This window comes from Hypomesus nipponensis, chromosome 8, assembly GCF_054491055.1.
Source record: "Hypomesus nipponensis isolate SF chromosome 8, ASM5449105v1, whole genome shotgun sequence".
Classification (NCBI taxonomy): domain Eukaryota; kingdom Metazoa; phylum Chordata; class Actinopteri; order Osmeriformes; family Osmeridae; genus Hypomesus; species Hypomesus nipponensis.
In genome coordinates this window covers 2826371-2847835 of record NC_140368.1, presented here as the reverse complement: position 1 = coordinate 2847835, position 21465 = coordinate 2826371, and the positions used below count along the sequence as shown (strand labels likewise).

Sequence of the window (21465 nt, the reverse complement as noted above, 5' to 3'; positions counted from 1 at the left end):
ATTTAATCAAGGGTGTTTCATGATTCATAGAAATGGTAACATCGCAACAGCTAGAATGTGTTTACATTTAAGTTTTAATAAGCAAAATAATTTACATAATTATAAACTATTATACAGTGTGGTGTAAATCCTTACAAGTTTTCAGGTTCAGGCACTTAATACAAATATATGCTATATAGTACAAGAAGCTAGCAATGTCATATCTCCCAATACAGCATAATAACCACTTTTAGTCCTGTATTCTAATCAATTAATGGACAACTGATAAACAATTCTACACAAACTGAATTTTCAAGAGCTCCTGTATAGTCCATGTTGAGGCAACATTAAGAGAAACCTTCACAGGTAGGTTGTTTAAAGTCTTGCAATACATCATTGAAGTGAGTTCATCTCCTACAAGTGTTGGATGAAATATGCATGTTGACATTATTTCAACAGGGCTCTACACTAACAACGAGAACATGACTATCAATCACATGCGGTGGATCTTGTCATGGTCCATGAACTGCTTCAGGTTCTGCAGGTTATCCCACCACTTGAAGAGAAAAGTGTGGGCGATCAAGCTAAACCAGGGTGTGATCAGCAGCTTTCCCCTCTTGGCCTTCTCCAGCATGTCCTTCAGTTCCTCCTTGGTGACGTAGCAGTGGCTCTGGATCTCATTGGGGTCTGGGTTCACCTCCACGTCCTTCTGCATGAACAGGATGTAGTCGATCTCATGCTCGCCCCAGATCCCGTCTGACTGGGCCTTGTAATGGATCCTGGTCAGGTAAGTCATCTCCTCTGGGGGCACCTGAGAGAGAGGGGGGGCGGGAAGAAATCAGCACAACTGAATCCTGCTGTGATGCATAAGGTATTGAGCTGTTTGATTGGGCTGTTTGAGTGCCTCTCCCGCATAGTATAATAGACCAGTAAGGCTACATCTACTGGTCTATTATACTACTTGTGGGGCAGGTACTCAAACAGCTAAATACATTTTGTTTTCATGTCCTCAAAATCCCCAATTATAATGATATTATTATTATTATAAAGACAGACTTTAGACTGTTCTAAATGTATCCACAGGAGATACAGCACAGGTATACAGTTAGCACATATGCACACTACTAACCTGATTCATGGGGATTCCCAGCTCTGCTTCAAGTCGTCTTTGTGCCGCTCTCCTTATCCCAATAGCGTCCTGCTCCTCCAATTCACTTACTGTATGTAAAGGATGGCTGCAGCAGGTGTTGGTAAAACAACCTATAAACACACACAGGTCGTTTCAACACCAAGGCTTAAGTGAGTCATAAATTACCTTTTCACAGTTGATATTTCAGATAAGAACTGGGGCTTTATTTATCGAGGTTTTTTTCTCACCTGGAAAGGTGATCTTCGCATCCGACCTTTGTTGTAAAAGGAGTTTGTCCTCACTGTTGAACAAGAATACGCTGAAGGCACGATGCAGTAAACCTGGAACAGAGGTATTTAATTTAGAAACATTTTTTATGTTGCGTTGGATAATCACTGGTCATTAGGTACATATTTCATGAGCACGGACGAGTCAATGTTATCAGTAATGTATCGGTCATCCGCATAAAAAAAGAATGTATGCTACAGTCTGTCACTTACCTTTGTCAATATTCGAATTAAGGTGGCAATTTTTTTTGCTATCTGCTCCTGTTTTATGGTCATTTTCATCGATGAGGATGCACATCTCTGCAAGAAGTTTCACCTGCTTCTCGTCCAGATTATCCGTGTTTATTTCAGGCATCCTTACAGCAGCACGCAGATCTTTCGCTTGTCTGTAAACAGTATTTATCACGGTGAGAACTAGCTAAAGCTTCGGTTTTATTTATCAGTGTGCCAAATAGCCTTGAAACTAAACGAAAACATCCTGCATCATTAGCTGTGTAAGTAACATGAAGCCATATGCTCTAAAAAGGCAGTCTATCAATAGACCGTGCAGACAGCTAACGTTAAATCGGTCACGCAGATTGGAGTAAATGAGATTAGCAAGCAGCACTACTAAAACTATTAAATAGTAGTGGTAGTTTGCTATATTACGATATAGTCCGAGAAACTTAAAACAATTTAATACACACCTTGAGAAATATCTAAATGAAATAGATGCGGGGAGGAATCGAGGATGTTTTATACTGCTTCCACTTGATACAGGTACGACTGGCTTCAACAAGGCTGGTCCCTCACAGGACACCATCCGGAGCACAGCCCACAAGCCGCGCGCCACCATCACACCGACAAGGAACACCAATCACACCGCCAGAAGGAATCAACACGCCATCGAACCACCCTGGTTTATCTGAAAGAAGATTGACCGTAAAACTGTGATTTCATTTAGGAAGAATAAATCCCACTCGATCACCGATTATAAAGCGCTATTACTTACAGATGAACAGTTGTAATTCAGGTATAAATTGCCAGTTTTATAGCGTATTTCATGATAATTTTGCTGACGAAGTGAACGTGCTTGCTTCCCATGGGCGTAATTGTGTGACGTTAAAGTTCCCAATTGGTTCAGACAGTAACGGCGTTCCTATTGGTTCGCAGATGCCATGTGGCACGGAACATAAACAAGATCCAAAATGATTTAAAACAAGGAAGATATCCAGTGTCATTAAATATAGTCTACCTTACATCATCCCGGTAATTATATTTCGTGTTTAATTTAGGGCACGCCAACTCTTGACTCGTCTTAGCTCGAAATCATGATACTTATGGCGTCCAGTCTTGGGGCTAAGAGCAGTGGTTTCTTATTTTGTGGGGTGTCTTAGCAAGCTAGCCCTCACAAGGTCAATCAATTTATCAAACGCAAAGAGATACATATCTTGTTTTAACAGCAATCTATATAATAGTGCACGTAACTGTAGTTGCGTGGTTGAATTAGACCTCGATAGGCTTCCATACTCCTTAAATCATTGAATTTCTGTGCTAACATTTTCTATAATTTTAGATATTTCGAACCTTCTCGGTCAGAACTAGTATTTTGCAAGATGTTCTCGATGTCGGATTACCCAAATACTATCAATATGATAACTAGCTTAAGTAAAGCTGACCTTCCATGACGCACCAATCTGTCACCAAGACCGTATTTGTATTGTTAATATGAAGCTAGGTGTTGCGTGCTTTGACAGGCTTATTATCATACTCCGTGGACAACGTTTTCCACACCTACTGTGTAAACAGAATCTCAGGTTGTAAAAGAAGCTAACTCCAACACGCTGAAATTACGTGGCAGACCCATGACCCGAACACTCCTAAACAGGCTACACTACTTCTGGTTTTAAGTTCATCCATATTATACCTCTCGCTCCATTTGTAGGCGTCACACTTTGCTAAATAACTCCGATGTCCGTATGAGATTGTGTGCTAATGTTTAACCTCTCTGTGGGAACAATGGGTCCTGTCCTACCAGCCAGACAGCATTAAGCTACAGTACGGCAGAATGTCAGCGGTTAGGTTAGATTAACCCTAACCCTGTGTTTGCCTGTGCAGTAGCAGGCTATCAGTGGTTAGCTGTACCCATGGGTTTACCCTGGCTTGTGTTTGCCCAGCCTCAGGAAGGACAAGGTAAACAGGGGGCTAGCCCAGAGGAGGGATGCCTGGGGAAAGCGGAAGCAGTTCTTCCACCTCCCGCCACCCCAAGCAGAAGCGAAAATCTCACAGCCTGTCCATACGACGCAGTAACAGCACGGAACAGGACAGGGCTGGGTTCCAAAGAGACATGCTGGAGGGCCAGGTGAGGCACAAACAAAACACTCCCACATACACCGTAAGTTTGTACTGATTTAGCCATGTATGAATGTAGTAACTTAATAACGTTAATAACTGAAAAAACAGATATTGACCAAAAAATGTAAGGGGGCAAGTTCAATTCATAACACACAGTTTATGGCATTTTTTATTTATTTATGGTAATGGTTTTGTTGCTGTCAATTTATCTTTCATGGGAAGGGCTTACTGTGGTGTGACTGAGCACAGTACTGTCGTTCAATGTCCAGGTAACCTTTAGTGTTTAATTGAAGAAGGTCTTTGGTCAAAGAGGGATCCTCGATCAGGTTGAATGCCAAGTAGAAGTCCGTACAGTGAGACTGAGTTTGGATGAGTTGAGTTCAGTCAGAGTTGCAGTGAGAGTTGGTATTCCTTAGTGTTGCAATCCCAGGAGAGACTCTCATTTTATTTCTGTTGAAAAACAAGGTGAGATACTTACATGTTTTAGGTATGTTCTACTCAGACAAGCTGGTACTGTTTTGTGTGTTCACTGCTCATCCAAAGATGGTAATCAGAAAGTTGTTTGTTAAACTTGGTAATATGTTTTTCTTGCAGTGTGAGTTTGGTTGGTTTATGTGGGAGATTACCAGACGGTTTTACAACAATTCTCAGGATTTGTCGGCTGTGTTACAGCTTAAATATAGATCTTACAATTCAGTAATGGTACACTTGTTAATGATTTTTTTGTTTATATTAACCAATTGAGCTTTCTCAGTTCGAATATTATAGATTGATTCTTCTCCTAGTTAGAGATTAACCATTCTCCTCATCAGTACACTACGGTGTCCAGTGTTTGGATTGACTGGTCTTTACAGGGACACAGTCTTCTGATAAGAGGCCGCACCTGATGCTACCTGGCGCTCGTGTGTCCGACGCTGCTATACAGAAAGATAATCAAACTGCTTCTCTGTTTGATCAAGGCTGACAGAGACTGGCTGTGAATCGAGAGGGCTAGCAAAATAGCAAATAGAAACTGGATATCCTCCTCCTTGTTTCCTTGAAACTACTTTGAGAAGTGGTTTACAAGGGTTACCTTTGATGACCGTAAGATGTAGTTTATGTTGTGTAGCAGTAGGCTAAGAACCCAGGGTTGTAGTCTATGGGAGATGAATTGGTAGACGCACAGGCTCCAAGACAACCTCATCAAGTTTTAATACAGTCTGCTTGTCCAGGTCTGATGAGTCTTTTCATCAGGCCTCTCTGTCCGTCGACAGTACCTGTTGGTTCACGGAGGACCCCCTTCACACACACACGTACACACACGTACACACATGTACACACACGTACATAGACACACTCTCCCTCTCTTGCACACATTTGCTCCCTCTCTAATTTTCTCTCTCTCTCTCTCTCTCTCTCTCTCTCTCTCTCTCTCTCTCTCTCTCTCTCACCGTCTCTCTCCTCCTGTCTCTCTCTCTCACCGTCTCTCTCACCGTCTCTCTCACCGTCTCTCTCACCGTCTCTCTCACCGTCTCTCTCACCGTCTCTCTCACCGTCTCTCTCACCGTCTCTCTCTCTCTCTCTCTCTCTCTCTCTCTCTCTCCTCCCCCCCCCCCACACAGAGATTAAGCCTGGCGGCCTCCACATCTCAATGAAGGCATTATGTCCAGTAACCAAGGAGATCTTAATTTTTTAGGCACATGATTAAGCAGCTTTGAGAGAAGGGGCAGTTCGTTGTTGGCTAATTGGCATTTTCCCCCCCTAACATGTTTACATATTCCACTGACACTGTGAGAGAGTGAAAGAGAGAGGACGAGAGAACGAGTAAGAGGGAGGGAGGAAAAGAGGGTAGGTGGGAGAGAGGGAGATGGAGAGGGAGAGGGAGAGACTCACGTGCCTGTCAGAGAAAGTACAGTAAAAGAATCGACACTCAGGCAAGCTGTCAGACGCAGGTTTGAATCCATTGTTTTCATGCTGTGCTGCTGTGTGTGTGCCTGTAAAATACCTTTGTGAAACTTCCAGGAGTAGAGCATGGAGGTTAGTCAACCAAGCTTACAAGGTGTTGTAGCTGTATTATAGTAGTGACATTCCATATTTTTGTAAAGACTTTCTGGTATCTAGTAGTTTAAGCATTAGGATATGGCTAAGCTGGTGTTTTTTTGTAGACTTTTGGTCCTGTGCTTATCCACCCTCATTGAATCGTAACTGTATGATGAACTTTCACTAGTGTAATGTGAGTGTTCCGATACTTCCAGATTGTTGCCGAAATAAATATTATTTGACATCTATCATGATCAGTGGATCCACTGTATTACACCTGACAAAGGAACTTACACTACACTGTTTTCTCCTATTTCAAAATCTAACCGCAAAACAGGTTGACTGACATAACCATGGCTGCAGGTCACAGTTGGTGTTTTTTTCTGCACTATTCTCATGTCTTGTTTGTAGGATTCCAAGCTACCCATGTCTTTGCGTAGCAATCTGCTGGACCTGTTTGGTCAGATTGAACGCGAGTTTGAAAATCTCTACATTGAAAACTTGGACCGTAAGTAATTTACCTAAAGTGCCTGGGTTTGAGCTTGGTGTCTTGTTGGTTGCGCTGTCATGCATGTTTTTAATGTCTGGTAATAGCCTTGCTCTAACCTAATGCTAATGCTAACTTTAGTACGCCGGGAGATAGATACACTCAACGATCGTCTGGCTGGAGATGGACAAACCATAGAAGGTGGAGACCCCAGCAAAGGAGCGCTAAAAACAAAAGGTATTGTACATGTGTTTTTTTTTTAAGACAACACTTGCCACACAATATCCTCATATTTAGGTGTATTTTAGATTAAGGTCTTAAACCAGGATCATCAGCAAGTTAGTGTGTGTTTTGGTTCCAAAACAAACTAGGTCTAATGCGCCCAAATGATTGGTGGTGAAACGTGGGTTATCAAATAAGGAAGTGAATTCATCAACAGTTCATTTCTTGTTCTTTGCTTTCTTTTCTACAAATGTTTTCATCTGATTGTCTTGAAAATAATTTGAATCGATTAATGACCATATTTGTTTATGGGTCTGTGTTTGTGTCCGCAGCTAGCCACAGCACAAGTCAACTCTCCCAGAAGTTGAAGACAACGTACAAGGCCTCCACAAGCAAGGTAACATGAGATAGGTTATAGTGAGTTTAAACAGGAGAGCAAGATAAGGCATCTATGTAAACTATGCTAGCTGTTTTGGATTACCGGCTTACATTATATAATGATTAACGGTGATAACAAGCGCCTTTGTTGCCCAGTGGTTAGACTGGTTGTAGAATAGCACTTCTTCTTCTGAATGACAGAGGATTTTTCAAATATTTATCACCCATTCAAGTAAAACGTTTTTACAATAACTTAGCAGGGTAATTAAACCAGGAACTAACTCCGTAATATTTTGTAAGACCCTAGCTGTCAGCTCGTAGCTGAACAGTCCAGTGCTGTTTTGCAGGGTTTATTTCCAGATCCCAGAGGATTAAAAAAAAGAAAGGATTTTTCCCTTTCCCTCTACTGATATAGTGCCACCCCTCTTTCAACGGAAGAGTAGGGTGACCTTGCACCATCTCTGTGGGCTCATGGGAGCTGTGTGCTGGGGACTCCTGGGTAATGACCTGGATATGCATGAGTCCCCCTGGGTGAAACCAGTGATTGTCTCTCAAGTGATCCACTACAGCCAACTGACCCATGGCGACTGACTAAATGCACTGTAGATCGTGAACGCTCCTGAGTATGGGAAGCATATACTAATGCAAAATAACTCAAGTCCCATCGCTCATGGCAACTGTGGTGGTGGGAGAGAAAGGGTGACATGCTATGTCATGGTGTGAGTGTGTGCTTTAAACTGTGTTGCTGGTGCTGGGTATAGTTCTATGAGGTCCATTAACACTCAGAAGAAATGCTGTTTAAGTGAATTTGCCCTGCACCACACTCTAGGAGGGTCAAGGAGAACTTGATATTTTTAACACCTCATTCCCTCCCTCCCTCCCTCCCTCCCTCCCTCCCTCCCTCCCTCCCTCCCTCCCTCCCTCCCTCCCTCCCTCCCTCCCTCCCTCCCTCCCTCCCTCCCTCCCTCCCTCCCTCCCTCCCTCCCTCCCTCCCTCCCTCCCTCCCTCCCCTCCCCCCCTCCCTCCCCTACCTCCCTCCCTCCCTCCCCTCCCTCCCTCCCCTCCCTCCCTCCCTCCCTCCCTCCCTCCCTCCCTCCCTCCCTCCCTCCCTCCCTCCCTCCCTCCCTCCCTCCCTCCCTCCCTCCCTCCCTCCCTCCCTCCCTCCCTCCCTCCCTCCCTCCCTCCCCCAGATTGTGTCTAGTTTCAAAGCCACCACATCCAGAGCTGTGTGCCAGCTGCTGAAAGAGTACGTCGGCCACAGGGATGGCATCTGGGACCTTGCCATCACTCACATCCCTCCCGTGGTCCTGGGGACCGCGTCCGCAGGTCAGACTTAAAGGGCCAGGTCACCCAAAACACCATCAGTTTGTTCCGTGAACCCTGAGAGACCCCTCCCTTTAACAGGACTATGCATGATCAGTTCACCTGCTTGGCGAGATGCTTATTCTTCCCCCTCTGACAGATCACTCTGCGTTGCTGTGGAGCATTGAGACAGGGAAGTGTCTGCTTCGATATGCAGGTCACGCGGGATCAGGTAAGAGTGCTCGGTACATGGAAGATGAAATCTGATTTGGTCATACAAAATTGATAAGAGCCCTTTGACAGAGTGACCCAGAGCTTAATTGAATATGCTCTCACTCGCACTGCGCAGCATGGAGAAGGTTTGGGAGATGGAGTGCTAGAGGAAATCCTTAAGTGTCTCTTAACGTTTGAAAAGACAAATTAACCATCCACATGCAGAATTTGTGTTTCTGTTTATCAGTCAACTCGATTAATCATGTTTGTGTTTCTGTTTATCAGTCAACTCGATTAATCGTGTTTGTGTTTCTGTTTATCAGTCAACTCGATCAAGTTTCACCCCACGGAACAGATGGCACTTACAGGTATGAGGAACACTACGCTCTGTGTGTGTGTGTGTGTGTGTGGGGGGGGGGTTGTGTGTTGTTCTAACTACCCAAAGATTTCATGGAAATCTGTTTGATGTAGTCGAGGCACACCTCTTGATAATGGCTTTGTGTTGCTTTGTGAATCTGTGATTTTTTGTTTACAGTACAGTTATGGGTTATGAGCTTGTATGCTTATTTGTGTGCGTGTTTGTGTCTGTGCGTGTGTGTCTCCAGCGTCTGGGGACCAGACTGCTCACATCTGGCGCTACATGGTGCAGCTGCCTGTCTCCCAGCCCCCAGCTGACATCAGCGTGAGTTCCTCTCCTCCCTCAATACCTCCATACCTCCCTCCATACCTCCCTCAATACCTCCATACCTCCCTCAATACCTCCATACCTCCCTCAATACCTCCATACCTCCCTCAATACCTCCATACCTCCCTCAATACCTCCCTTAATACCTCCCTCAATACCTCTCTCCATACCTCCCTCAATACCTCCCTTAATACCTCCCTCAATACCTCCCTTAATACCTCCCTCAATACCTCCCTCCATACCTCCCTCAATACCTCCATACCTCCCTCAATACCTCCCTCCATACCTCCCTCCATACCTCCCTCAATACCTCCATACCTCCCTCCATACCTCCATACCTCCCTCAATACCTCCCTCAATACCTCCCTCCATACCTCCCTCAATACCTCCCTCCATACCTCCCTCAATACCTCCATACCTCCCTCAATACCTCCCTCAATACCTCCCTCCATACCTCCCTCCATATCTCCCTCAATACCTCCCTCAATACCTCCCTCAATACCTCCCTCAATACCTCCCTCCATACCTCCCTCCATACCTCCCTCCATATCTCCCTCAATACCTCCCTCCATACCTCCATACCTTCACTCTTCATCTCTCCTTGACTCATGGCTTTTACTTTCACTGCCGGTCCAAGACTCAGATACAGATCACTTTCAGTTATTTCAGCTGGAAATCCTTTGAAGTCATCAAGGTTAAGGATTTGATTGGATGCTTCAGTTCTGGAGACTAAACTTTGACCCCTGACCCCCACCAGGTTCCCTGTGAGGATGACCTGGAGCTGTCGGACAGGGAGGAGGGGGAGACGGACGAGGGGCCCTTTGAGGTGCCCACCATCCGCGTTGCCACGGCAACCCTGAAGAGCCACCAGGGCGTGGTGATCGCTGCTGATTGGCTGGTTGGGGGGAAGCAGGTCGTCTCGGCTTCCTGGGACCGATCGGCCAACCTGCACGAGGTGGAAACATCTGAGCTGGTTCACACACTCACAGGTACACACACACACACACACACACACACATGCATAGTCCAGGGGGTTGTATAAGTGTTGCATCCATGTGTAAGCATGCTGTGTGTGTGTCCAGGTCACGACCAGGAGCTGACCCACTGCTGTACTCACCCCTCCCAGCGCCTGGTGGTCACCTCGTCCAGGGACACCACCTTCCGTCTGTGGGACTTCAGAGACCCGTCCATCCACTCTGTCAACGTGTTCCAGGGCCACACCGAGTGAGTGGGCCCCAGAGCAGCACAGCGCCCAGCACACAGCACACAGCACACATCCCGGACACCTTGTTTTTAGCCACCAGGTGGCAGTACAGCACTTTATTTTATTTTGGAACTCTGTCGGCATTCTGTCACCTCCTAGCCTTTTCATCAGCTATTTCCTCAGCTTTTCAGAGGAAACACTCAGTATTTTTTTCACCCCACATTGTCACGTTAATTTCCAGGACCGTGTAGCTCGAAGCAAAATCCTCCGCTTGCTCCTCTGTTCATCATGGAGCACTTTTCTTCCACTTTGCTCTCTCTCTCTCTCTCTCTCTCTCTCTCTCTCTCTCTCTCTCTCTCTCTCTCTCTCTCTCTCTCTCTCTCTCTCTCCCCCCTCTCTCTCCCCCCCCCTCTCTCTCTCTCTCTCTCTCTCTCTCTCTCCCCCCTCTCTCTCCCTCTCTCTCTCTCTCTCTCTCTCTCTCTCTCTCTCTCTCTCTCTCTCTCTCTCTCTCTCTCTCTCTCGTTAATCCCCCCCCTCTCTGTGTAATTTGGCTTCTCGTTCGTAGCCAGGGCTCAATTTGAGTTGCTCATTTGAAAACGCGGACTGTCAGCTTGTCGGGGAAATTCCAATGCCACTCCGTAAAGGCAGAGTGTGTGTTGTGGCTCTGGAAGCCTTTGATTGCTGGGGATTACATGGTACTCATTATGTGAGACCCCAGCATGTATAATTCCTACAGATCCCACTTTAATTCTCTCCAATAGACAATCAGCGTAATGAGATTAGCGACAGCGACGCGGTCCTTCGCCAGTTTCCGGATGGTTCCTCCCCCCCTCTCCCCTCCATCCCTCTATTTCCCTGTCAGTGTGGAGGCAATTACTTCCTGTACGTTGAGAGAATATCGAGCAGGTTTGCTGAAAACCTGCCGTCTACCGCTGAGGCGAGGGGAGAGGGCCTGTGAGGGGAGGGGTCCGTCACAGGGTCTGTGAGGTGAGGGGTCCGTCACAGGGCCTGTGAGGTGAGGGGTCCGTCAGAGGCTGTGAGGTGAGGGGTCCGTCACACGGCCTGTGAGGTGAGGGTTCCGTCACACGGCCTGTGAGGTGAGGGGTCCGTCACACGGCCTGTGAGGTGAGGGGTCCGTCACACGGCTGTGAGGTGAGGGGTCCGTCAGAGGCTGTGAGGTGAGGGGTCCGTCACACGGCTGTGAGGTGAGGGGTCCGTCACAGGGCCCGTGAGGTGAGGGGTCCGTCAGAGGCTGTGAGGTGAGGGGTCCGTCAGAGGCTGTGAGGTGAGGGGTCAGTCAGAGGCTGTGAGGTGAGCGGGCCGTCAGAGCCTGTGAGGTGAGGGGTCCGTCACAGGGCCCGTGAGGTGAGGGGTCCGTCACAGGGCCCGTGAGGTGAGGGGTCCGTCAGAGGCTGTGAGGTGAGGGGTCCGTCAGAGGCTGTGAGGTGAGGGGTCCGTCAGAGGCTGTGAGGTGAGGGGTCCGTCAGAGGCTGTGAGGTGAGGGGTCCGTCAGAGGCTGTGAGGTGAGGGGTCCTTCAGAGGCTGTGAGGTGAGGGGTCCGTCAGAGGCTGTGAGGTGAGGGGTCCGTCAGAGGCTGTGAGGTGAGGGGTCCGTCAGAGGCTGTGAGGTGAGGGGTCAATCAGAGGCTGTGAGGTGAGCGGGCCGTCAGAGGCTGTGAGGTGAGGGGTCACACAGGTCAGTCTTCTGCACGCACTTCCAGTTTACCAGCAGGGGGAGGCCACACCTGGAGCCCCTCCCTCCTCAGGACTCAGAGCCAGTCTTATCCCAGCTGGCAGGACACTCAGTCAATAACTCACCCAGGCAGCGTGCTGCAGCTATCAAATGGCTGATCCACAACAGATCCACAACAGACAGACCACGCTACAGGTGGGAACTCTTTTTTGGGGGGGGGAGGCAGTCGATGTTCTTAACCCAGCCGGGTACTGTAGCGTGGGCCCACACCTGGTCATGGTCACGCTGTGCCTCTTTTGTCATGGACAGCAGCCGGCGTGTGACACTGTCAACACTTGGGCTTGATTGACACTTCACTGCTTGGGATGTTTCAGTGCGTCTGGGTGTGTGTACACAGAACATGTGTGTGCCTGTGCATGCCCTGGTGTGTGTGTGTGTGTGTTTGCCTGCCTGCCTGCCTGCGTTCGAGGAGACAGCTGCTAGTCTTAATGAGCTGCAGTCACAGTGACGCGCGTGCATGTCTGGCTGAGGAAGGGGGGGAGACAGAGGGGGAGGGAGGTGAGGGAGGAGGAGGAGGAGGAGGAGGGGGTCTACTGTCATCTGGAGGGGAATGCTCCGATGCCCCGCGCTTGCAAGATGAATGAGGCCTGCACACAGCCTGGCAAGGCCTGGAGGCCTCCCTGCTAAAAGCCCAGTCAGCTCTCCAAACACACCCACACTTGACAGCGGCAGTGTGGGTGTGAGCGTGGCCGTGGGTCTAGCTTGGTCGGTGAAGCTCCTGTCTGTTTGTTTCGGGTCAGGTGACAACCAGAGCAGCCGATTGGTCCTTCGGCAGTAGCTGGTGTTTGTTTCGGGTCAGGTGACAACCAGAGCAGCCGATTGGTCCTTCGGCAGTAGCAGGTGGGAGAGCTCCCAGGATGAGCCCCCGCTCCAGGGCCTCTCTGCCGTGGAGAGCAAAGCGCCTCTTCACGGTGTGGGAGGAAACACAGTCCTCTGGAAGCACGTCCTCTCTGTGACAGGCAGAGTGGCACAGCGGTGATGGCATAATGGAAAGGGCTGCTGGTAGGCCGAGGAGGATTACCAGGCGGGAGGAGGAGAGCCGGAGGGAGGGGCTCGTTTGCAGCGTCTTCAGCGGCAATTAGCGCTAACAGGTGCTGACAGTGTGCGGTGGCAATCAGAAGAGCAGCGCGGTCAGTCTGGGCGGCCACCTCCTCTCCTCTCGGTCTCTGGGCCGTGGGGGTGAACCCACGGGGGCACGGGGAGGGGAACAGACGGGATGCCGTGTCGCGTTTGTCTCCGCCTCGCGTTCAGCGCTGATCACAGGCGGCGGTGTCTTTGTGTCTAAGCGTGCGTGCGTGTGTGTGTGTCTGACAGCACTTCAGAAGCCTGGCATGTCAACACGTTCCTGATTCAGAAGTGACTGTGGATAACACCAGGAGCAGTGTGCGAAGGCGGTGTCTTATTAGAGACATTGTCAGATGGATGTAATTACTCAGGGATCCAGTCTGGAAATAACCAAGCTCACTGGGACGTGACCAGTGCTGTCACGAAGCTACGACAAAAGTAGCGTGTTATCTAGCGTTTAATCTTGTTACGCTCCTTCACCTCAGACAGTCTGTCTGTCTGTCTGTCTGTCTGTCCCTCCTCCTGCCTCCCGTCAGCCAGTCTGCCTGCACACTGCTTCAGTGTTCCCCAGGAGATGCTCCTTCCTCTCAGCCGTTTCTGTTCTGCTCGGCGGCTGACGAGCTTCGACCTTCCCTGTCACCGCCTCCAGCTAGCGGAGACACGCCACTCTCCAGAACAGAACACTTCCCAAGTCCTAATAGGACTTTAATCAACCTATTAATCTGTTGCCCCCCCTCCTCCTCCCCACATCCTCCAGCTCAGGAAGTCAAAAAGTGCATGATCATCACCATCATCATCATCATCAGCGATGCACTCCTTGGCTTCGGGTTTAAGTGGCCGGAGCCGTGAGCTCGCCCTGTCTGGCAGTGGTGTAAAGTACAGTTTCCTGGAGCAGCCCCCCCTGCTCCACTAACACACCGTAGTTTAGCCCCTGATTAAAGCTTAATTAGATGTCAATTTAAATTAAGCGGGCAGCTAGCAAAACAGCCGCCGGGTCACCCAGGCTAGGCTAGGCCAGGCCGAGAGAGCTAATCTCAATCAGGGGGGAGAGCAGCGGCACACCCCATCCAACCTCCTACTGTGTATGGAGCGGAGGAGGGGGGGGGGATGTGTGGTCTGACAGCAGGGACTGACATTATAAATTGGAAATATTAAAGTCTATTAAAGGAATGGGCCTGACCTCAGCAAGGTGGGAGATAGCCTGCTGGCTCCAGTTCATCATGAGCGAGGGCGAAGACGTGCTGAGGGGAGCACTTTGGCCTGACCCTGCTGGTGGGGGTGGGGTGACTTTGAACAGCGGCCCCCACTTTAAGTGAACCCCCACCCTCCGCCAGAGGTGCTAGCGTTAGCATTATGGGGAACTCTGGGGTGAGGAGGCTCTGGCGTGCTAGCACCAACGTAGCTTTCGTTGTGTGACCGCGGCCCCCCGTGGACCAGCCATTAGTTAACCAAGCCCTCTCAGGCAGGGGTTATCAGAACATGCTCTACCCCAGTCTGTCACATTGTTCCACTGTGTGGCTGTGTCTGTGCACCCCCACTGGCTGCTGGCTGGGTTACCCAGAGACGGCACGCTGAGAGGCAGCCACAGACCAACGCTGCCTTGAGGGGCTCCGGTCTGGAGCGAGAGGGAGGAACTGAATAGAGAAGGGAGAGGAACTCCTAGTTCTGTTCCAGAGCTGTTGCACACCTGCTGCTAGATTATTAATCCCAACCCTCCATCTCATCCTCCCTCCCTCCCACTACCTCCCTCCCCTCTCTCCTCCTCTGCTTAGAGATATCTCATATTACTCGGTTGTATGAATGAGTTTGCAGCAACGACCTCTCTCTCCATAGACCAAATGATTTACTCTTGGATAAAGAATAACGGAAGAATTCTTCTTCTTGATTGTGATGTTAATCGTATAGCAAATAAGAAATATCTTCTCGATCTATCTGTAATCATGTCATCAGGTTGTTGTTGTGATGTTTGTGTGCAGCACTGTGACATCGGCAGTGTTCACCGTGGGGGACAACGTGGTGTCAGGAAGTGACGATCGCACCGTCAAGGTGTGGGATCTGAAGAACATGAGGTCGCCCATAGCAACCATCCGCACAGACTCCGCCATCAACAGGTACAGTAGGAAACAGGAGGGTGGAAGTAGGGGGCTGGGGAGCTTGTTCCCTCTGTTCTGAATGTCTGTCTGATATGTAGATTGGATGGATGGATGGGCACGCGTGCCATACCAGAGCTAACCTTGCCCTTGATCTGAGGGGTAGATAGGCACGTGTGCCATACCAGAGCTAACCTTACCCTTGATCTGAACCTGCAGGATCAGCGTCTCAGCCAACCAGAGGATCATCGCTCTGCCACATGACAACCGCCAAGTCCGACTGTTCGACATGTCTGGAGCGAGGCTTGCACGACTGCCTCGCAGCAACAGACAGGTACACAGAGAGAGGAGTAGAGAGAGAGGGAGCAGAAGGAGAGAGAGAGAGACAGGCTGATGGAGAGGGACAGAGAGAGGAGTAGAGAGAGAGGGAGCAGAAGGAGAGAGAGAGAGACAGGCTGATGGAGAGGGACAGAGAGAGAGGAGAGAGAGAGGGAGCAGAAGGAGAGAGAGAGAGACAGGCTGATGGAGAGGGACAGAGAGAGGAGTAGAGAGAGAGGGAGCAGAAGGAGAGAGAGAGAGACAGGCTGATGGAGAGGGACAGAGAGAGAGGAGAGAGAGAGGGAGCAGAAGGAGAGAGAGAGACAGGCTGATGGAGAGGGACAGAGAGAGGAGTAGAGAGAGAGGGAGCAGAAGGAGAGAGAGAGACAGGCTGATGGAGAGGGACAGAGAGAGGAGTAGAGAGAGAGGGAGCAGAAGGAGAGAGAGAGAGACAGGCTGATGGAGAGGGACAGAGAGAGAGGAGAGAGAGAGGGAGCAGAAGGAGAGAGAGAGAGACAGGCTGATGGAGAGGGACAGAGAGAGAGGAGAGAGAGAGGGAGCAGAAGGAGAGAGAGAGAGACAGGCTGATGGAGAGGGACAGAGAGAGGAGTAGAGAGAGAGGGAGCAGAAGGAGAGAGAGAGAGACAGGCTGATGGAGAGGGACAGAGAGAGAGGAGAGAGAGAGGGAGCAGAAGGAGAGAGAGAGAGACAGGCTGATGGAGAGGGACAGAGAGAGAGGAGAGAGAGAGGGAGCAGAAGGAGAGAGAGAGAGACAGGCTGATGGAGAGGGACAGAGAGAGAGGAGAGAGAGAGGGAGCAGAAGGAGAGAGAGAGAGACAGGCTGATGGAGAGGGACAGAGAGAGGAGTAGAGAGAGAGGGAGCAGAAGGAGAGAGAGAGAGACAGGCTGATGGAGAGGGACAGAGAGAGAGGAGAGAGAGAGGGAGCAGAAGGAGAGAGAGAGAGACAGGCTGATGGAGAGGGACAGAGAGAGAGGAGAGAGAGAGGGAGCAGAAGGAGAGAGAGAGAGACAGGCTGATGGAGAGGGACAGAGAGAGGAGTAGAGAGAGAGGGAGCAGAAGGAGAGAGAGAGAGACAGGCTGATGGAGAGGGACAGAGAGAGGAGTAGAGAGAGAGGGAGCAGAAGGAGAGAGAGAGAGACAGGCTGATGGAGAGGGACAGAGAGAGAGGAGAGAGAGAGGGAGCAGAAGGAGAGAGAGAGAGACAGGCTGATGGAGAGGGACAGAGAGAGAGGAGAGAGAGGGAGCAGAAGGAGAGAGAGAGAGACAGGCTGATGGAGAGGGACAGAGAGAGAGGAGAGAGAGGGAGCAGAAGGAGAGAGAGAGACAGGCTGATGGAGAGGGACAGAGAGAGAGGAGAGAGAGGGAGCAGAAGGAGAGAGAGAGAGACAGGCTGATGGAGAGGGACAGAGAGAGAGGAGAGAGAGGGAGCAGAAGGAGAGAGAGAGAGACAGGCTGATGGAGAGGGACAGAGAGAGAGGAGAGAGAGGGAGCAGAAGGAGAGAGAGAGAGACAGGCTGATGGAGAGGGACAGAGAGAGAGGAGAGAGAGGGAGCAGAAGGAGAGAGAGAGAGACAGGCTGATGGAGAGGGACAGAGAGAGAGGAGAGAGAGAGGGAGCAGAAGGAGAGAGAGAGAGACAGGCTGATGGAGAGGGACAGAGAGAGAGGAGAGAGAGGGAGCAGAAGGAGAGAGAGAGAGACAGGCTGATGGAGAGGGACAGAGAGAGAGGAGAGAGAGGGAGCAGAAGGAGAGAGAGAGAGACAGGCTGATGGAGAGGGACAGAGAGAGAGGAGAGAGAGAGAGACAGGCTGATGGAGAGGGACAGAGAGAGAGGAGAGAGAGAGGGAGCAGAAGGAGAGAGAGAGGGAGCAGAAGGAGAGAGAGAGACAGGCTGATGGAGAGGGACAGAGAGAGAGGAGAGAGAGAGGGAGCAGAAGGAGAGAGAGAGGGAGCAGAAGGAGAGAGAGAGAGACAGGCTGATGGAGAAGGACAGAGAGAGAGGAGAGTGTCCACAGGTGATGGGAGGATGAAGCCAGCGCTCCTCCACCCTGTGCTGGTGGCTGCAGACAGTGGCTCTGTCTCTGGCTGTTAGCACTGTTCATGCTGTGGAGACCAGAGGAGATGTTCAAGTGGTTGTTGTTGTTGATGCCCAGCTGTCAGGACCTGTGGAGAATGCCCTGGTCTGTCTGTCTGTCTGTCTGTCTGTCATTCAGACTGTTTCTGGGTCATCCACATGCAGGGAGTCAGATGACAGAGCGGCTAGGGAATCGGGCTATTAATCAGAGGGTTGCCAGTTCGATTCCCGGTCGTGAGAAATTCAATGTCTCTTTGGGCAGGGCACTTCACCCTACTTGCCCGGGGGGGAAATGTCCCTGTAAATCGCTCTGGATAAGAGCGTCTGCTAAACGACTACAAATGTCACGTGTGTTTTCAGGGACACCGGCGCATGGTGTGTTGCTCTGTGTGGAATGAGGAGAACCAGTCATGTAACCTGTTCACCTGCGGCTTCGACAGGCAGGCCATCGGCTGGAACATCAACATTCCTGCTCTGCTGCAGGAGAAGTAATGCTGCACACACACCATACACAACACACACTTGCTTTCACCCATTCACACATAGTAGCATGCTGCAGACAACCGTACAACTGCACACACACACACACACACACACACACACCAACATCTATCTTTAGAGTACCTATCGGCTTTATTCTTTTGACATTTTGACCTTCTCAGATCACAGATGACCTTCTAAAAGTTTGTTTTTATAGATATTTCCATGTTTTGTAACATGCTACTGTAAGGATATTTTAACTTCTCAGTCCATCGTTTCCCATGCTACTGTTGTCTTCTGAATATCTGAACGTTTATCGAATTAAGACATCCCGTTACTATAACAACCACAAAATATCCTGGCCCTGTTTCAGTCTTGTCACAATGCATCCTTCCTCCTTCCCTGAGTGATCTCAGATGTGAGATGTGTAGCACAGTTCTGGCTTTCATCTCTCCACTCATGTTAGAGATGTATGAGGACCTCAAGGGAAGGGGAGGATGCATCTTGACAGCATTCGAACACGGCCTTCAGCTCTCTCTGGCGCTGAACCGGACCCAGAAGAGGTCCTGTTTAAGGAGGAACAGCTGGAGTGTTTACACTGGGCGTTTGAACCCTAGCTTAGAGAAACCACTCTGTGTGGATGGCGCATCCTTTTTGGTAAAGTGGTCTTCCTCTCAATGCATGTCGGTCTCTAAATGTTAGTCTCTCTCTCTCTCACACATGTCCACCTGAAAATGAGCCGTCACCAGAAGTGAGTTTGAGTGGATCTGTTTATCTACAGTGCTTTGGGATGTTTGTTTACATCAAATAGCTGTTTGTCTGTTGCACCGATTTGTGTACATCATGAGGTTTTACAATAATGTGTTATTGGAAAAGTGGTAAGTCAATGTCTGCTATTTATTTAACTTCTGTAGATCCTGTTTTCATGCCAGTAATGCCACCCAAATGTTGTTTGCTTAGGGTTTCTTGCTTAATAAATATATAGGGAATGCTTAAATGTTAAGAATCTAAGGACATAAAATGTAATTCTGCATGAAGTTAAGTTCATTAATGTCGTACGTAATGCCTTATAACTCAAATAAGCAATCGCATAGAACCGTGCTGTATCAGTTAGAATATCAACGCCTCTGGAATGAAGTGAGGCACTTTGTGGAACACTGCTGCTCAGATATATCACCAGGTTGAACCTCTTCATTCAGGGAATTCTCTCTGTCACGTTGAGTGTGTATCAAATTCATCTTTTAATCTTCAGCAACAACGGCCAGCCACGTACTCCACAGTGAATGAATTATAACTTGAAGGGATGCCAGATATCTGTGAAAATGTAATATGCCTTACACTGTGTATGTATATACATTTGAACTGTGATGAGATTGAAAAAAGTATAGCTAGTTTCCCCATTGTGGGAAAACACATTCACCCCAAACCTTATCATTTTTTTTTGTTGCACCGAGGCTTGTAAAAATCTAATAAAATGTGTGATTCTTTTTTCATGGTCTCAGGTGAGGTTTTTTTTTCATCTCATGAATGAGTCTATCTATCCCCACAGAAGGTGTTTTTATTGTACACTGAAATTAATTTAGTGTTCAATACAATATTAATATGGAACATTTGATATTGGTTGATGACAGAGATTACTTCAGGTGAGAGTTCCAATGTATAAAAAAATCCAACAATACTTTCTAGTTTTTTGGTTCTAGCTTGTCTATTTGAGACTTGTCAACATTTCAAGCAAAGAGGAATGACTTCTTGGACAAATAGACATCAAGGGTCAGAGGCCAAGCTCCTGTGAGTAGAAATGTTGTTTCCATAGGCAAGGAGCTTAACATATACCACCATATTTGTATTTCCAAATTCAAAATATTTCTTACTTTTTAGGTTAGATAGTAAATTATGGCTACTTATATTTTAAATTGTATTCCCCTTAGTATTAGTTAGACCCCCCCCCCCCCCTTAGTATTAGCTAGACTTTGCTCCTTTTGTATAGTTAGTCCACATATTTAAGTTTCAATATTCCTATATGTTTAATGTATGCACCTCCCTGCCTAAGTAAATTCCTTGTTTGTGCAAACATTCATGGCGAATAAAATCCCTTCTGATTCTGATACATACTGTGAGTGGACGGGTGTATTTTCAAGTCTTTAAAGATGGCAGCAGGAGAGCCTCGACTATTTGACTTCTAGATTTCATTGCGTCTAAACGGCAGACCTCCGGAGCGACGCTGCTCTCCCCGTGGACTCTGTTAGATTACAGTGGGTTGGCCGTGACCGGCCGGTGGAGCAAATTGTCAATTATGATGTTTATTGTAGAGCAGATTCCACCCTGCGGCAGGCCTGGGGGGAAGGCTTCTTCGGAGGCAGCCTGTCTCTCCCCTCCGCTCCGCTCCGCTCCCCTCTCTCTCCCCTCCCCTCTTCCGACACGGCAGCTAATTTGGTGCCTGGTCTGTTTGACACCTGCCACACACGCTGGGAGATACACACAGTATTCCTTAGGGGGCAGGTTTTTTTGTTCTCCCGCTTTCTGTGTGTCTTTGTCTCATTGTGTCTCTCCATCTTTCGTGACCACAGTTTTCTCACTACCAGAGATGGGAAGTTGTAGTTAAGTATATTGTTCTGGTATCAGTACTTCATATCACTATTTTTTATATCACCATTTATTTTTTATAACTTTTTACTTCCACCCTTACAAGTAAATATCTGTACTTTCTACTTATTTCATTTTCAAACCAGGCTGTTATTTACGTTCTAATCTGTATTGGGTCGCATGACCAATATTATTTCTTGTCATTTTTCCATTTCATGTCTATCACGCAAAACGTAAGATAGTCTAGAAGCTACCATGGAACAAGACAGAAAGCGACAAGAAGAATGGCTAATGTTATGGATGAGACAGAGTGGTTAGAAATGTTGACTTGACACATTCCTGGTCACCCATGGCCATATATGAGCGAGATGTTCGAAATTGTCAAAAATGATTAGGCTACCGGCATATGCGCTGCGTGTCTATATTTACAGTCTTTTTGTATTCATGTATATGATGTGAAGTCCAGTTACCAATATGACACTAAAACAGTAGTTATGGCTACTTTTTACTATATGTCAGAGTCCATTGGCTTACTTCGTAACTGTAACTTGAGTGAACAAGTGTTGTCAGTACTTCAACTTGTACCAGAGTATTTTTAAACATGAGTTCTGTACTTCTGCTTGAGTGAAGGATGTGTGTACTTCTGCCATCTCTTCTCACTACTAAATGGAAGTTGATTATAACCAAGACAAGATAAAATGACCACATTTTCTCATTTTATTCACATATACAAACATTCACTTTTAAGGTATTACTGAAGTGCAATTTACAGACCTTAGCAGCATGTACTTAAATTTACATATTAATTAGACATAATCATATTTATCTCTCAATATTTTGTAA

At 48.2% G+C, this 21465-nt stretch overlaps 2 protein-coding genes across 3 annotated transcripts; one reads left to right on the top strand and one right to left on the bottom strand.

The window, feature by feature from the left end:
- Nucleotides 1–51: 51 nt before the first annotated feature.
- On the bottom strand, nt 52–2505 carry idi1 (isopentenyl-diphosphate delta isomerase 1). The gene is made up of 6 exons (XM_084702891.1): nt 2387–2505; nt 2082–2299; nt 1609–1781; nt 1357–1449; nt 1109–1239; nt 52–790 (listed from the first exon to the last, which is right to left on the bottom strand). The coding sequence occupies exons 2-6, from the start codon at nt 2228–2230 to the stop codon at nt 473–475; spliced, it is 864 nt and encodes a 287-aa protein (XP_084559017.1). The 5' UTR covers nt 2231–2299; nt 2387–2505; the 3' UTR covers nt 52–472.
- LOC146274706 (WD repeat-containing protein 37-like) lies at nt 2212–19530 on the top strand. Of its 2 annotated transcripts, none has more exons than XM_084702888.1 (14): nt 2212–2407; nt 3552–3736; nt 6160–6256; nt 6377–6472; nt 6790–6854; nt 8026–8161; nt 8298–8369; nt 8674–8718; nt 8956–9032; nt 9793–10024; nt 10118–10259; nt 15033–15167; nt 15366–15480; nt 17920–19530. In XM_084702888.1, exons 2-14 carry the CDS (start codon nt 3596–3598, stop codon nt 18049–18051), a joined length of 1485 nt encoding a protein of 494 aa, XP_084559014.1. In that variant the 5' UTR covers nt 2212–2407; nt 3552–3595; the 3' UTR covers nt 18052–19530. The 2 variants fall into 2 exon arrangements, with proteins under 2 accessions (XP_084559014.1, XP_084559015.1); XM_084702889.1 differs by lacking the exon at nt 2212–2407 and adding an exon at nt 2495–2643.
- The last annotated feature ends 1935 nt before the right edge of the window (nt 19531–21465 follow it).